General features: G+C 40.4%; 1 protein-coding gene across 1 annotated transcript in view; it reads right to left on the reverse strand.

Moving 5' to 3' along the window:
• alcama (activated leukocyte cell adhesion molecule a) overlaps nt 1-18,196 on the reverse strand; it is a 302,351-nt gene that overhangs the window by 34,124 nt on the left and 250,031 nt on the right. Inside the window, exons 3-7 of the mRNA XM_072585386.1 lie at nt 16,936-17,155; nt 16,400-16,464; nt 13,393-13,480; nt 11,047-11,229; nt 876-1,000 (exon numbers count right to left, since the gene is read on the reverse strand). Of these exons, the coding sequence (XP_072441487.1) occupies nt 876-1,000; nt 11,047-11,229; nt 13,393-13,480; nt 16,400-16,464; nt 16,936-17,155 (681 nt within the window). The remainder of the gene's footprint in view (nt 1-875; nt 1,001-11,046; nt 11,230-13,392; nt 13,481-16,399; nt 16,465-16,935; nt 17,156-18,196) is intronic.

Here is an 18,196-nt window from a genome sequence, read left to right on the forward strand (position 1 = left end):
AGAAGATTGCAGGTTAGGAAGGCGGTGCTGAGTTCGAGGGATTTAACTGAGACAAAGTGGGGGATGGGGAAATGAGGAAACTGGAGAAATCAACAGCATATAAAACAGTAATTATTGCTCCTGGAATTAGAGGAAATCACCTCCAGCACCTAAAATACCTCAAAAAAAATTAGCAGCTGTTACAGCCAGAAATTTTTCCTATCCTCCATCTTGGATTACCCAGAATCCAGAGCAATTTAGGTTTGCTCAATACATCGCATCAGTTGTATGACACTTTGATCTTTTACTATAAATTGGTGTCCTACTATCTTGCCCCACTAGCTACGTGAAGGAGCAGGCTCCAAAAGCCGATACATCCAAATAAACCTGTTGGACTATAACCTGGTGTTATATGATTTTTTTTAACTTTAACAATGAAGTAATAATAATCCATCTATAGGCATAAGGTTAATATTTTTAAGAAAAGTATTTTTCTTTCAGCACTCTATATTTGCATTTAAGTTAAAAATAGATATAAATGTACTTATGGGTGTGAAATACACAATACCTATGACACTATTATGCTTGTCAAAGTACATATTGAAGTACAAATATCACACTGGGGTTCTATTGAAACTCTGATGGAAGAATGGCAACCTGTCTCCCCTGAGAAACAGTGGTGACACTTAGTGTTGGACTTCCATCGTTTCAAAATTAAGATATGAGCACTGGAACTTCCATCCACGTGATGGACGGCAATTGACAGGGTCAGAGTGGACTTTGCAATGAAAAGGGTATATGGAATTTACAAGTGGTAAAGGGTTTTAGAAGGAACAAGTCATTATTAAATGAAGGACAATAATTAATAACTAATGTAATGGTTCTATTTAACTTACACTTTTCATGAAGTTGAAGTTTTCTGGACGAGGATACCCATCACCTGAGCACGATATTGTAACATTTGTTCCTTCTTCGACGTCTTGTGCTGGGGTCACTTGCAATGAAACCTTTGAAGATTTATCTGGCCAAAAAGGAACACTATATGTTAGCTTTTACACTCCAGAGTATTGTTCATATCTTTCACATAATGAATCTATTTTATCATCAACAAATCCTATTTCACTGCATTTCTAAAGTGAAATCGAGGCAGTGTTTCCAACCTGCAAACTTCTCGTTGTCCACTCCTTGATTGTTTTTACCAGCTTGATATCCAATGACTGCAGATGCTGAAAACCAAATACTGGATTAGTGGTGCTGGAAGTGCACAGCAGTTCAGGCAGCATCCAACGAGCAGCGAAATCGACGTTTCGGACAAAAGCCCTTCAATCAGGAATAAAGGCAGTGAGCCTGAAGCGTGGAGAGATAAGCTAGAGGAGGGTGGCATCCTCCTCTAGCTTATCTCTCCACGCTTCAGGCTCACTGCCTTTATTCCTGATGAAGGGCTTTTGTCCGAAACGTCGATTTCGCTGCTCGTTGGATGCTGCCTGAACTGCTGTGCTCTTCCTGCACCACTGATCCAGTGTTTGGATATCAAGCTGTCACTCTGGAGTGGTGAAGAGCAACACCACGGGTTGATTGGATCCTCTCTCTATTCCAGAAGCCTGGAGGCTCTTTGAAGTGTGCTCCCAAACTGAGTCAACCAATTCAATCTAAACAGAACTGAACTTTGAAGCCTTCCCTTTTGGATCAATTTACTAGCTGGACACATTCACTATGTGATCACACTTTCACAAGGCAGTGGTTATATGCCTATTTTCATTTTTTATGATTTGGAGATGCCGGTGTTGGACTGGGGTGTACAAAGTTAAAAATCACACAACACCAGGCTATAGTCCAACAGGTTTAATTGGAAGCACACTAGCTTTCGGAGCATCGCTCCTTCATCAGGTGGTTGTGGAAGACACAATTATAAGGCACAGAATTTATAACAAAAGTTTACAGTGTGATGTAACTGAAATTATACATTGAAAAATACCTGGATTGTCTGTTGAGTCTTTCATCTGTTCTAATACCATGACGGTTTCACTTCTTTCATGTGTAAATCACAAAACTTTTTTTTTTTTTTTTTAAAAGTTTCATTCCCAGGTTAACTGTAACAATCGATGCTAGCTAGACAATATGTTGAAACTGTTATCCCCAGTGTTCTCTATCTGTGCCATAAAAAGTAAGATAACAGAGTTTTATATGAATGCATGCAGTTTTTGAGCAAAGTACAATGTAACTCTGCAAGTACAAATTCACCCCACAAACGTATATGTATATGTGTGCATGTGGGTCTGTGTGTGTGTGAGAGAGTGTGTGTGCGTGTGCGTGTGCGTCTGTCTGGGTTGGGAGGTTGTGAGAGTGAGAGAGAGTGTATGTGAGTATAGAGTGTCTTAGGTCTGTGAGGGAGTCCATATGAAAGTGTGGGAGTGTGTGTGTGTGTCTGGGGTGGGGGGTTGCGAGTGTCTGAGAGAGAGAGTGTATGTGTACGTGAATGTAGAATGGTCTAAGTCTGAGAGGATGCATGTGTGTGTGTACATAGGAGTGTGTGTGCGTGCATGCATGTGTGCGTGCGTGCGTGCATAGTGCAATGGTGGTTACCTGTAATGTGACATGAACCCAAGGCCTGGGTTGAGGCCCACCCTATGGGTACGGAACTTAGCTATCAGCCTCTGCTCGGCCACTTTTCAATGCTGCCTGTCCTGTAGTCCGCCTTGAGAGGATGGTCACCCGAAGGTCCGAGGTCGAATGTCCTGGGCCACTGAAGTGTTCCCCAACTGGGAGGGAACCCTCCTGTCTGTTGATTGTTGTGTGGTGCCCATTCATCCGTTGTCATAGCCTTTGCTCAGCTTCCTCAATGTACCATGCCTCCGGGCATCCTTGCCTGCAACGCATAAGATAGACAATGTTGACTGAGTCACATGAGTACCTGCCACGTACATGGTGGGAGGTGTCCCCACGTGTAATGGTGGTATCCATGTCCACACTCTGACACGTCTTGCAGCGCCTACCATGACAGGGTTGTATGGCGTTGTCCTCAGAGCTAGGCAGCTTGCTAGGAACAATGATCTGTTTGAGGTTTGGCGGTTGTTTAAAGGCAAGCAGTGGAGGTGGGGGGCGCGGGGGGGAGGGAAGGTCTTCACGAGGTGCTCATCCTCATTGATAATGTGCTGTAGGTCACGAAGAACATGGCGTAATTTTTCAGCTCCTGGGAAATACTGAACAACGAAGGGTACCCTGTCGGATGCAGCACGTGTCTGTTTCCTGAGGAGGTCATTACGGTTCCTTGCTGTGGCACGTTGGAACTGGCGGTCGATGAGTTGAGCATCATACCCTGTTCTTGTGAGGGCATCCCCGAGGACTTCCAGATGTCCGTCACGTTCCTCCTCATCTGAGCAGATCCAGTGTATACGTAGGGCTTGTTGATAGGGGATGGCTATTTTAATGTGTTTTGGGTGGAAGCTGGAGAAGTGTAGCATCGTGAGGTTGTCTGTGGGTTTGCAATAGAATGTGGTGCTGAGGTGTCCATCCTTGATGGAGATGCAGGTGTCCAAGAATGAGACAAATAGTCAAGAGTAGTCCATGGTGAGTTTGATGGTGGGATGAAACTTCTTGATGTCATTGTGTAGTTTTATCAGTGACTCCTCGCCATGGGTCCACAGGAAGAAAATGTCGTCAGTGTACCTGGTGTATAGTGTTGGTTGGAGATCCTCTGTAGAGAAGAAGTCTTGTTCGAACCTGTGCATGAAGATGTTGGCATATTGGGGTGCAAATTTGGTCCCCACGGCTGCTCCATGTGTCTGGATGAAGAACTGGTTGTCAAAGGTGAAGACGTGATCAAGGATAAAAGGGATGAGTTGTAGAATGGTGTTTGGGGATTGGCAGTTGTTGGTGTTAAGTACTGAGGCAGTTGCCGCGATGCCATCATTGTGGGGGATGCTGGTGTAGAGTGTGGAAACGTTCATTGTGACGAGGAATATTCCCGGTTCGACTGGTCTGTGGGTGCTGAGTTTCTGTAAGAAATCCGTAATGTCGCGACAGAAGCTCGGGATCCCTTGTACAATAGGTTTCAAGATGCCTTCAACATAGCCGGAGAGATTCTCACACAGGGTCCCATTGCCTGATACGATGGGACGTCCTGGTATGTTGACTTTGTGTACCTTGGAAGGCAGTAGAATTCGCCTACACGAGGGGTACGTGGGATGGGGGGCTAACACCTTCAACATATTGTCTAGCTAACAGCAATTGTTACAGCTAACCCGAGAATGCAACTTTTAAAAAAGGTTTTGTGATTTATACATGAAAGAAGTGAAACTATTATGGTACTCAAACCAATGAAAGACTCAACAGACAATCAAGGTATTTTTCAAGTATAATTTCAGTTACATCACACTGTAAACTTTTGCTATAAATTCTGTGTCTTACAATTGTGTCCTCCACAACCACCTGATGAAGGAGCGGTGCTCCAAAAGCTAGTGTGCTTCGAATTAAACCTGTTGGGACTATAACCTGGTGTTTTGTGATTTTTAACTTCATTTTTTTATGGGGATTTTACATGAAATACTATCAGTGTTAGTTTATAAACAGGGTTTTTAAAAAATTGCTATGGTTCCAAACATGTCACTACAGTGACACCAAGTCAGGTAAACTGCCTCTTGTAATGCAGAAAGACTCAGTCCCAACTATCTTATGTTGAAGCTCCAAAACATACCTTCAGACTTGCCTACTTCTACGCCTTCCTGTTTGGTCTCCCACCTGCTTGTTCTATAGACTTAAACTCATCCAAAGCGCAGTCGCTAGTATGCTAATTTTCACCAAATTCTCCTCACCCATCATTCCGGTGTTGCTGCTGACCCACAATGGCTTCCAGTAAGCAATGCGTCAAATTATATATTCTCATTAATGTTCAAAATTCTTCATGTCATCAACCCTATGTTTTAATCTCCTTCAATCCTGCAATGCTCCGAGGTATTTGCACTCCTCTAATTCTTGGCTCTTTCTCATCCTCAATTTTAAATCACCACAGGCAGGAGCACCTTCAGTTGCTGAGCTCTCAGCTTTAGCATTCCTTCCCATTTACCATCTACCTCTTTTAAAGATGCTGCACAAAATTTACCTCTTTGATTAAGCTTTTCATAGTCTTTTCTAATGTGAGACTTAGTAAATAATCAAATATTGCTTGATAGCACACCTCTAAAGTATTTGTTGAATGCTTTGCTGTATCAAAGTTGTTGTAGAAATACTAGTTGCTCTTGCATGAGGGAGAATCACAATTGCACTTGTGGGTATCAAGGATTATAATAAGCATACATTTTGGACACCAAACTTATTTAAATCAGAAATCACAGCGGTTTGTAATATAAAAGAAAAATTGCTGCCATACTACACAGATTCCTGTCAGTGCAGGATAAACCAAGCAACAATAAAATTCTTCAAGTCCTGACTGTAAAGTAGTAAATGCCATTTGCAGCAATAAAAACTGTTGGAAAACCTCAACAGGTCTATTGGCATTGGTGGAGACAGAAACAGAATTTAACATTTTGAGTGTGATAAGACTCTTCTTTGGAACTGAAGGAGTGAAAAAAGGCGGGGTTTCTGCTAATGACGAAGGAGGAAGAAGAACAAGTGGAATATGGACAGGGTGCCCTGATCAAAAGCACTAGTCCCTCATTTTATGGGTGTAAAGGAAATATATAAATGAGGTTAGGTGTTAATGGTAGGTATGGATATTAGAAAAGTCTACTGTGCTGTGAGCCAACACACTCATACAAAATCAGGGGCTGGGAAGGATGTAATCAATGGAGGACAGTGTCATAGTCAGAACACGTCGATGCTAATGTGATGTCAGACACATTAGCTTTATGTCCAATTTCAGAGACCGTATTTAAAAAACACATCCTGTTGACCATTCACAGTGGGCAGCACATTGATCATGCTCAACCAGTTTGCATCTTAAACCTCAGAAAACTATATCCAACATTAAATAAGATTCTGTTCTTGGAAGTTATTTAGGAGATAAACGAGACTGTGCTGAATGTTACACCATAAACTGACTGGAGTTGAGGTTGCAATGTATATGTGTTTGTATATGTACAAAGCTACATCAGTTTGAAGTTATGTTAATACTTAGGACCCTGTTTTATGTAGGCAATAATAATTTCATGTGCATTGCACCCTTTTTTCCCCAAAAGAGTCGTAAAGGCATCCCATCAGGAATAATCTGACAAATGAGAATCTCTGTCTAGTCTGAGAAATAAGATCGACAGTTAGCTGTTCTTGATGCATCTCTATGCCAATGACGGACTAACCAATACAAACAATGGAAATAAATCCTGAATCCTTCACTATGTGTCAAAATCCTGGCATTCCCTCCTTAATGACACTGTGGGTCTACCTACAGCACATGGACTAAAGGAGAAGGCAGCTCACATTCTCAAAGGCAACTCGGGATGGGCAATAAATGCTGACTCAGCTAGCAATGTCCATTCTCCATGAGTGAATAATAAAATCATCTTCCTCTTCTCATGCTCTATAATAGTGTACTTCTGTCCTAGTTCTGATAAGTGCAAGATGGAAAGCGTCAATGTCATTTCTCCTTTTTAGTAATATTTCTGTTTTTATTTCAGTTCTCTAACATCTGCAGTATTTGACTTTCACTTGTATGCTAATTGCACGATTGTGTTTCAATGACTGCAGAAAAATCCTTTTGCAACTGTCAAGTTTTATAATTAGTTTAAAAGGTGATTTATATGGGAGCTAATATATAGTCAAGAGGTCTGGCAGCATATGGCAGTGTCCCTATTTTTGGGTCAGAAAGCCAGACTCAAGTCCCACCTGCCATGGAGGTGTGTCATCTCAGATCCAAACAGGTTGGTTAAAAACATTACAACAGAATTATTATAAAATAATCACAATAAAATAATTAGATCCAGATCTGACTGACTATGCCATAAATCACATGCTATAAGCAATTTTAACAGTTTTATTACAGCACTTGTGTAATCAAAATAATGCCACCTGCTTTCCCACAGGTCTGTCTTCAGCCAATGATGAATTAGTTTAAAGATTTACTCTCTGCTAACTTCAACACTGAATGCTTGAAATTACCTTATTACTGTTGTTATTCTAGGTGGTGTTCCTGACATTTTCTTTTGCAGAACTGTAGAAAATCAAAAAATCTGTCCTGCCTCACTTTCCTGCTGTACTTTAGTTAGGATTTAAAATTTGCCAGCATTACCCCATGACTATTGGGACTGCTGATGGTATTTTTCAGTGAATGACTAAGATGTGACACGTGCACCTTATGGTACAGGCTGGAACTACAGTGTCATGACTCAAGTAATACTTTGGCTTCCTCTTCTTTCTTGATGTCTGTAATTATATTTGATTTTATGCCTATGGGTTATCATTTCACACTTTTCTCATGTTTATAAATAACGTCATGGCAGCACGTAGGTGAGAGCAAGTGGTGAAAGCCAAGAATAGTAGCTTCAGCAATAACATTCCAGTCCCAAAAGTGAAGTTGATCCTTGTGAATCACTGGCTACTATCATATGAAGAAGTGTGTCAGCAAGCAAGGGCAATCTCACAGAGTTGCATAATGTAGGAAAATAATTGAAGATGGATAATGTGTTGACAACTAAGTGGATGAGGAGGCATTAAGCACAATGGGACAGAAATGGGGGATGGGATTGTGTTAAAATAAATAAAATATTCATTTATTGTCACGTTCACCGCATTCATTTGAGTGCAAAGTTTGCAATGTCACTGATAATTGTGCCATCTTAGGGACTAAGTACAGATACTCAAGTATTGTTACAGAATTGAAATAATAAATAATAAACAAACAAACAAACAAACATAAGAATGAATAATTTGAGTATTTTTAAAAGTTTCAGTCCTTTTTGCAAAGTTAATGCTAGCACCTAGCCTCCAGACCACACTAGGCCAAATCACCAGACCATTGCTGGGCTTCAAAACTTGAAGCCTTGCTTTCAGTTCACCCAACCCCACGATGGCCTCTAGTCCAGGGCTCATCCCTGGGACTTGCCTTCAGCATCACCTCCTGTGCCAGCCTCCAGTCCGGGACTCGCACCCGGGATGCGCCTCTGGGAACACTTACCTACTTCTTTTGCAACGTACTTTGACTACAATTTTAAATTGCAGACAGCAGTGAGAATCAGTCCATGCCAGTGATGTCGTCACTTTAAATAAGCAAACCAGACGTCAATATCATCACGGCCCTGTCTTCTATTTTATACTAAGGCTTAACTGTAAGGGTGCCTTATCTGCAAAGTTACGCAGAATAGCAACCAAAACTAGATGGAGGGTAAGCAAAATAAGTATATGTTAAGCTCGCCTGTGGGTCAATAGGATGAAGGGCGTAGTGATTTTTAAAATTCTTTTATAGAATGCAACACTAGTGTCTACCTGACAATGTAGAAATTGCCCAGGACAAAACCAACCTGGCCAGTCTACTCTTAATCCTCAGTAAAGTGATGAAAGATGTCATCAACAGTACTATCAAGCAACATCTGTCAGCAATAACCTGCTGAGTTTGGGTTCTGCAAGAGCTACTCAGTTCCTGATCTCACTCCAGCTTTGATTCATATGTGGGACAAGAGAACTGAATTGCTGGGGCAGGGTGGTAGTGGCGTTGGGGGGGGGGGGGAGAGAAGAGAGGGGGATGGTGTTGACTGCATTTGACCTCAAAAAATTATAATCAATAGAAATTTTTTGCTAACTCTCTGCTGGTTAGAGTCATATCTACCACAAAGAATGATAATTTTTGTTTGTTGTAAGTCAGTCATCTCAGCTGTAGGTCGTCTGTGCAGGAGTTCGTCAATATAGTGTGCTAGGCCTAATCAACTTCAGCTGCTTCATTAATAACGTTCCCTCCATCATAAGGTCAGAAGTAAGGATGTTTGCTAATGTTTGCGCAATGTTCAGCACAGGTACAGGAGCAGTCTGTGTCCAAATTCTGAAAAACATGGACAATTTACAGACTTGGGTTGACAAGTAACATTTGCATGATGTAATGACCATCTCCTACAAGACAGAATCAAACTATTCCCCCAAACTATCAGTGACATTAAAGTTGCCAAATCACATACTGTTAACATCCTGGACATTATCATTGACCAGAAACTGGACTACATAAACACGGGTAAAAAGAGCAGGTCACAGGCTAAGAATCCTGTAGCAAGTAACTCATCACCTGACTCTCCAAAGCCTGTCTATTATCTACAAGTTACAAGTCAGGAGTGTGATGAACTTGCCTGGATGGGTGCAACTCTAACCACACAAGAAGCTTGAGACCATCCAGGATAAAACAGCAGGTTTGATTTGCACATTCCCAAACATTTACTCACTCCAACTCTGACACACAGTAACTGCAGTGTGTACCATGCAGGAATTCACCAAGGCTCCTTAGATAGCACCTTCCAAACCCACTTCAATCTCGGAAGCTGCAGATGCATGTGATCACCATCACCTGAAGGCTCCCCTGAAAGCTACTCACTATTCTGACTTGGAACGATAGTTGTTGTTCCTTCATCATCACTGGGTCAAAATTCTGAAACCCTACCCCCAACAGTATTGATCATGCCCCTACACTGTAGCTCACCATCTTTTCAAGGATAAGAAAAGATGAATAATAAATCCTGGCCTACCCAATATGCCCAAACCCACAATTAATTTAAACAAAGATAGGGAGAAAGCACTGACTAGGGCCAATATTCATTGCCATCCCTAACTGCATTCCAGAGGATGGTAGAATGCCACTTTCTTGAAATTGTAGCAGTCCATGTGAAATAGGGTTACACACAGTGTTTTCAAAGAGTGAGTTTCAGAAATTTTACCCACGAAGCATGAAAAAAACAGTGCCATAGTTCCAAGTCAAGACAATGTGTGGCTTGGAAGGGAGCGTTCAGGTTGAACTCTTCCCAAACATCTACTGCTCTTGTCCTCCTAGGTGGTCGAGGTTACAAATTTGGAACTTGTTGTTGAAGAAGCCATAGGTGAGCTACTGCAGTCAATCAGATTGATTATACACACTATTGTCACTGTGTGGGAGTGCATATTGAATGTGATGGCTGGGGTTGCTGTTCACTGTCCTGGTTAGTATCAAGCTTCCCTCGTGTTGTCAAGCTCCAACTACCCAGGCAAGGGGCTCGTATTCCCTCAAACTCCTGACTTGTAGATGGTGGGCAGGCTTTGGGTCACAAGTTACCTCTCTGACCTGCTCTTGCAGTCACAGTATTTGTAAGGTTTATCCAGTTCAGTGTTTGGTCAGTGTTAAGCCCCAAGAACCTGATTGTTCCAGTTTGCTGCTTTGGAAGGTACTAATATATTCAACGAATTCGGAAAGAAAACTGAACCTTAGGAGAGACTTTGAAGAGACTGGTGCTAAGCCTGGAATGTTTCACCATAGTTCATAATTGTGCTGAAATAGAGGAGAGTTATAACAGAAGAGAGAAAACTAATGTGAGATGGTAAGTCACAAGGGCATATTTAAAATCTGCACTACTAATACAGAATAATTGACACAAATTGTATGTGTCTTGAATATACACTTGGTCACTATAGTACAGGATCAACATATGTTGTAACAAGGCTCTAAAACAACTCAATCCTTACAAACAAATATTTAACAGTGGTAAATGACAGCAGGCTAGTTTCCAATCTCCACTTGAATTAGTGAATTTAGCTTGAAGTTTTAGTTTAATATTAAAGAAATATTTCACAATCAAAAGGCCTATCTTTTTGATGAGCTGATAAACCAAGGTCTCATTTGCCTATTCAGTCAGATGTAAAAGATTTGATCACACTAACGGAGTTATCTTAGTATCCCATGGCCAACATTTAACCTTCAACCAACACAGACATGAACAGATTAATGATGACATTTAACTTGGATCTTGTTTCATGTAAACTGATGACAATTCGTTGACTGGGAAGCGTTGAGTCGTCCTGAGGAAATGAAAGGGGCTGTAAATGAAAATCATATTTTGACAGAAGAGTATACATTTCATTCAATGTTCAATACTACCTTAGCTGGGACCAGATTTGGTAACTACTACTTACAGTGGATCAACAAAGTGACTGGTGAAGATGTTTTGGATGATGTCTTGTTCAGGCCTTCAAAGTAAATTGCCGTACAGATAAAAGAAACTTTTCCCTCCTCCCTTCTTGACGAGTAACTCAGAGAAGATTGCACTTCATAAAAACCATTTTCATCAGTAACTACATTATTGGTAACATTTATATCTGGAAAACAGTAAGCAAAACATTCATTAACATTATAAAATGCAAAGGAGGTCCATTAATCCCATGCTGAATCTCTACAAAAGCAATTTAGCTAGTCTGACTTTAAACTTCCTCCATGACTCTGCAAACATTTTCCTTCAGAGTGTAACTGGAATCCCTTTTTAAGGCTATGATTCTGCCTCTGTCACAGTGCATAAAAATCCCAAAAGAACTGCAGATGCTGGAAATCAGAAATTGCAGGAAAATCTCAGCAACAAATTCTGAAGGGTCACTGGACCCGAAACATTAACTATGCTTTCTCTCCACAGATACTGCCAGAGCTGCTGAGACTTTCCAGCAATTTCTGTTTTTGTTTCTCAGTGCCTTCCATAATAACAACTACTTCCTCTTTGAAGTTTTTATCATCTCACCTTTCATTCATCATGTTAAACCTTTGTCCTCTGGTTCTTGATCCCTCTGTGAAGGGCATTTCAATCAAGCTTACCTTAAACACTATCAAAACAAGATCACCGATTAGGACATAGGAACAGGAGTAGGCCATTTAGCCCCTCCAATCTGCTCCACCATTCAACAAGATCATTGCACGTCTGTGGTCTAACTCTATACCTTTGGCCCATGCCCTTTCATATCTTTGCTTAACAAAATTTTATTTGGCTCAAGTTCAGAAGAGCTTATGCTCAAACTATCGACTTTCCTGTTCCATGGATGCTGCCAGACTGGTTGCGCTTTTCCAGCGCCACACTTTTTGACTCAAATATAAAAATTAACAACTGGTCCAGCATCTGGTGTCACATGTCGAAGAGTTTCAAACATCTACCACCCTCTGTTTGTAGAAGTGCTTCCTAACATTTCTCCTGAATAGTCTGGCCCCAATTCTCTCACTAGATTCAAAACTTATTTTTAAAATGATGTTTGCATACAAATATTTGCTGCATTAGGGGTTTTCAAACAGATTAATATGTCAGAAAGAGTCAGGTCATACTGGTTATCTTAATTAACCTTGCTTGGTTTGTACTGGAGTAGAAGACAATACAGTTCCTGGAATCCAGCCCCATTATATTCAAGGATGTTAATCTGAGTCATAGAGATGTACAGCATGGATATGGACCCTTTGTCCAACTCATCCATGGTGACCTGATATCCTAAATTAATCTAGCCCCCTTTGCCAGCACTTGGCCCATATCCCTCTAAACCGTTCCTATTAATATACCCATCCAGATACCTTTTAAATGTTGTAATTGTATCAGCCCCCATCACTTTCTCTGGCAGTTCATTCCATACACACACCACCCTCTGCATGAAAAAGCTGCCTCTTTGGTCCTTTTAAATCTTTGCCCTCTTACTTCAAAGCTATGCCTCTAGTTTTGGACTGCCCACCCCAGGGAAAATTCCTTGACTATTTACCCTATCCATGCCCCTCATGATTTTATAAGCCTCTATAAGGTCACCCCTCAGCCTCTGATGCTCCAGGGAAAATAGTCCCAACCCATTCAGCCTGTCAATACTGTCTAAACACTCCAACCCTGGCAACATCCTCGTAAATCTTTTCTGAACCCTTTCAAGTTTCACAACATCCTTCCTATAGTGGGATGACCAGAACTGCACGCAGTATTCAATAGTGGTATAACCAATGTCCTATATGGCTGCAACACGATTTCCCAATGCACTGACCAAAAAGGCAAGCATACCAAATGCCTTCTTCACTATCCTATCTAACTGTGACTCCACTTTCAAGGAACTATGAACCCATCTATTTGTTCAGTAATTGACAAAAAATGCAGGCCTTTGCCATCTAAAGAAAACTGGATTTTTCAACCTAAGAAGGGTGGAGTAGATGTCAGAGGACAAGAAAATGGAGAGAGACATAATTAAAAGTCATACACTACTGACGTCAGAGCAGAGGTAGGGAAGAGATACTGGCTTAGGTGCTGTGGTAGGTCAGCCACCTGAATCTCCAGTTACTATGCAGTGAAGCTTACTCTGTGCAAGGACAGGATAAAGCTGAAATCTGACGTGTTCTGTGGCCAAACAGCCAAATATCACATGCTAGCTTCGCAGAATATTTATCTAATCTGAAGGCAGCATATCTATTGGCTCCCATGAGAAATGGCATAAATGAAAAGCAACCAAAAAATGGCAAACCCATTCTAGCCACAGTCATACCTGGGCTGTTGAGATCCACATTATCATCATTGTGCTGCCACGTAATATTGGGCATTGGGTAGGTATTGTTCACAACACACACACCAACCTGAGGTAAATGGAAACAAGCAAAAAAATACACTTATCAGGTTTCTGGAAACACTTCAGTAATAATATTTGACATTTGTGTTTATTAGTCATCAACATTTTCTCAAATGGAGAACTTAACTGTACAGAAATGTGTGTGGAAACTTTTGAGACAAAGATCAATGCTCCTTCCTAATAATACCAGCCTTAACATAGTCTGATGGAGGTGAACGCTGGATAGAGCAAACATGGTGAAATGCACAAGTGCCCACATGCCTGATAGGTACCAACAGGAGGTGGCACAACAGAGTTTTACACCAAGGTAACATGTCAAATATGTAAACTGATGTGTAAATCCTTTTGATATTGTCTGATCCACAATTGTAATTGAAACTTCCCGGTGTACTAATGGACATCAAACTTCTATATTAAAAAAAACATTTTTTGCATTCGTTCAAAACGTGACACCATCATAAAATGTTTGTTGGCTTCTCAGTTCCATTACAGCATGAGATGCCTTAAACTTACTGAACTTACTTAAACTCACGGAATATCTTCTTTTAGAAATGTAATTAACATTTTCAGTTAATCAGTACAAATTAAGCATGTTAAAAATATCATTCAACTCACAGGATCATAAGAATTTCTTAGGAATAGAAAATGCCATTGATTCCAACAAGTATGAACCATTTGAGAGAACAATGCCAGCAAACTGTCTCTCAATTCCTTTCCATTTCCAAAAATCACAGTCATATGTAACAATTTATAGTGGCTGTTTTATTCACTTTTTTGATGGTGTTTTATTGTCAAGATTGTAGCAAGCTATTCCTTCATAAGTCACTGAAAGGTGCACACACAAGTGGTGCAAGCAATGAAGTCAAATGGTACAGTAGCCTTTATTGCAGGAGAATTCAAGCCCAACAGTAATAGGTCCAACAGTAACAGTAATAGTCCAACAGTAAGTCCAACACTGCAATCTCACAGACAAGCCTGCCTCAGGAGCCTGTGTACAATTTTAGTCTCCTTATCTAAAGGAGAATCTACTTACCTCGGGGGAGCGTAATAAAGCTTTGTGGACATGATCATTGGGATGGCAAGATTGTCTTAAAAGGAGTAATGAATAGATTGGGCCTTTATTCTCTAGAATTTAGAGGAGTGAGAGGTGATCTCATTGACGGAGACAAAAATCAGTACTGGATAGATGCTGCCTGGGTATCTCCCCTAGTTCGAGGATCTAGAATCAGAGAACACAGTCTCAGGACAAACGACAGGCCATTCCTGGCTGAGATGAAGAAGAATTTATTCTGTAAAGTTTGTGATGAATCTTTGGAATTCTCTCACTGCCTCAGAATACTGTGGAAGCTCAGTTAATAAGTATATTCAAGGCAGAGATCAACAGATTTCTAACTATTATAAATATTCAGGGGTATGGAGTTAGTGCAGCAAAATGGCATGAAGATAAAAAATAAATCATTATCTAGTTGTAGGATGGAGCAAAGGCCTACTCCTTCTCCAATCTTCTTTACTACCATTAGTCACAAAGCTGTAAATGTTGTCTTACTCCAAACCTTCCGATTTGTAACTTGTCTCTAAAATTCGATCCCTTTACAAGATGACTACGTTACCGACTTATCCGTCTTTAAAACCTGAATTTGATCATCTTCGAGCCACTTATTTTAACCTCACAAACAAACTCCCCTTCCTTGTGATTTTCTTAGAATATTAATGTCTAAAGCATAGGTTTATATTTCCTGAATCTGTTAAACCCATCTAACAATTAGTTGATCTGAAATGACAATGGCCTATACTGCGTGTAAGTAATACCAGATATGACTGTCTTAAATAACAGTTGCAAAGGGATTTTATCATTTTGCTAATAAAAATCATAGTCTTTTATTCAGTAGGCCACAACTGAGTAACTGTAAACACCGGACCATTTTATTTTTCTTCATTTTGATTGTGGAGTGAAATGCAAAAGTAGTTTTAAGACTCAGGGTTGACTGTAGAAACAATCACTGCACTTTTTCAGAAGTTACCGAAACTCATTTCAAGTTAGATTTACATTGCTGTTTTGTTCACACAGTGGGTGAGGTCTGTTGCAGATGGGCTGGCACCAGGGGGTGTGTGTATATAGTGAAGCTCAGTCAGGATCAGATGAGTGGTGAACGGTTGTCAATGACTATTTGCCTACCAACAGCTTTGTGATTGGCTCTTGAGGTACTTAACAATTTGTGGTTACGGAACGACATGGCCAAAACCTTTTGGATTTCTGAAAGTGGAGATGGTGTTTCTCTTCGGTTAAAAAACACAGATCTCAGAAAAAAAACAGATATTTTCTCCCACCTGTTGCTATAAGCTGTTGCTTTTAACCAATAAGTCAGACCCTTTATAATTTGTGAATCAAGAGCCCTGTGCTTTCTGTAAGGAAGTGAAAGATACCTCGAGATGAAAGACTGAACTACAGCAAATCCAGGCAAGTAAAGGAATCATTTTAGCCAACCCTGTGAACAGGTGCCAATGAATTGCCTTCTAAATTCTTTCCTCCATAACACCAATGTTTTTTGTCTGTTTGTAGAGGGACTTTTCTCAGAGGGTTAGAGTTTTAACTAGTAGAGTTATACATCAATAGTTCATAGTCATTTATCTACAGCCAGAATCTGTTTATTGGTCATCAATAGCACTTCCTGTTGAGTACAGAAACCTAGTCTCTGCTTTCTCTCGACCTAGGACAAAAAAAGATAGGTAAATTGGGGAATTCTATCTACGCTAATAAAATCTTTAACTTTTGTGACAACTCCAGGGGCAGTGGAGCTTGATTTCCAGTGTGCTACCCTAGTGGGTCGTGACATAATACATAGAACTGCCCAGCAATTCTGCCATCCATCTGGAGCTGTCTTGCCTACATTACCAAATCACTCATGTTTTTGTGTTTTGCATATACCTTCTGCAGTACCCCTTCATCTAGGAATGCAGCCGGTTCCATTATTTCAGGAGTCAATGGTGCTTCTAAATGAAACAGAACAAAAAAAGGTTAGTCATAAGCAAATTATTCAATTCATAAAAATGGGAATTATTTTGTGAAGGAAATTTATGTTGCATTCTGAGAAACTAGATGCATTCTACCCAAACTGTGGTGACAGTAATTATCAGTTGTAGGAAATTAGCCAACAAACTAACTCAGCTAAGTAACAGTAGTCTATTTTGGGACATAATGAAAGAAGGTTACAGTTTACGTAAAAACCTGGACACTTCTGTGGACATAAGAACAAAATCCAGATCTATAAAGGCAGAAATAAAGCTGAATTTTGTTCCTCAAAGCAAAATGCAAGATTCTATTTGTCTTAACTACTTCTGGTGTTTACTGGCAGACTAGAATTAATGGGGTGAGTACAATGTGCAAATACAACAGTCCTCACTGGGAATCCTCTGCTGTGTAAATAGTTACGTTATGTCAGTATAATTAATTTTCTTACTTACTGTAAACTTTGAGGGCAACTGGAACTTCATCTATGTCTGAACCCACCAATGTAAAGCAGGAAAACACTCTTTCATCCTTAATTCCAACATCAGTGATATTTAAGAAGAAATTTTTATTCAAAAGTATCCTGTCCTTGTATTCAGGTATATTTTTCATTTCTGTTTTGCTGTTAGATGGTGAGTATGAAAGTAGTTGCTCATTAGATGTATCAGTTAATCTCTGAAAGAGAGAACGAGAAATTAAGGTCAACAATATATGCCTACAAACAGTTCATTTTCTTTGGGTACTACCAGAGATTTTCAGGCAGAAAGATGGTGACATGCTGAAGTTCACCTGGCAGCATCTCAACTTGTCGCATCTCAACTCGCCATTCTCCATCTCTAGGCCTTGATGGTTAGCATCAAGGAGCACGGACAGAAGCATCACATGTCCTGGAGCAGAGACTTCAGCCTAATCCCTATTATGTGCGGCGGTGCTGTTGGGATTAGGCTGGGAGAGGCGGTTAAAATATTGCTTGTGTATTGGTGTAGCTGAATCGTAAAGCCATTTTATAAATAAGGTAACAAAAAATTGCTTATTGATCAGGTGGAAGAAACTCTGCTGAGATATGTACTTCTTAACACCCCATTCATCTTGTGATCTTTGGATATTTGGATGAAGACTATTTGTTGTTTCAGCCAGTGACTGTAATATTAAAGGGTTAAATAGAGCCCTTGGCGTTGGCTGACCAGGGAGCTGTCTTGCTGGGCCACATGATCGTGTCATCTGTAGCATGGATGGCAGGTGACATACCCTGTAAAATTCCTGATCCCATCTGAATCCTGAAGGAAGCATAACCTGTGCTTACAAACGCATTAGTTTGGAAGATGGATGAGCAGAAGCATTCAGCTCATTGTTTCTATGCTGCTGATCAATAAGGTCATGGCTGATCTGATAATCCTTAACACTTTCCTGCCTTTTCCATACCTTTTGATTTCCTTATTGATAAAAACATCTACCTCGGCTTTGAAATTGTTAATGATCCAACCTTGATCCCTGCAGTAAAAAAATTGCACACATTCTCTATCCTCAGATAGGACACCCCTCCTCAAAATTGGTGACCCTTTCTCTGCACAAGCCTTCAATGTCTGTATGTCTTTCCTTAGATAGTGAGCAGAACCATTCAGAGTAATATAGTTTTTACAAGATTTCCTTGTTCCTATACTCCATTCGCTTTGAAATAAAGGCCAAAATTCCATTTGCCTTCTGCTACCGACTCAA

The sequence above is a fragment of the Chiloscyllium punctatum genome, chromosome 15 (assembly GCF_047496795.1).
Source record: "Chiloscyllium punctatum isolate Juve2018m chromosome 15, sChiPun1.3, whole genome shotgun sequence".
Taxonomy (NCBI): domain Eukaryota; kingdom Metazoa; phylum Chordata; class Chondrichthyes; order Orectolobiformes; family Hemiscylliidae; genus Chiloscyllium; species Chiloscyllium punctatum.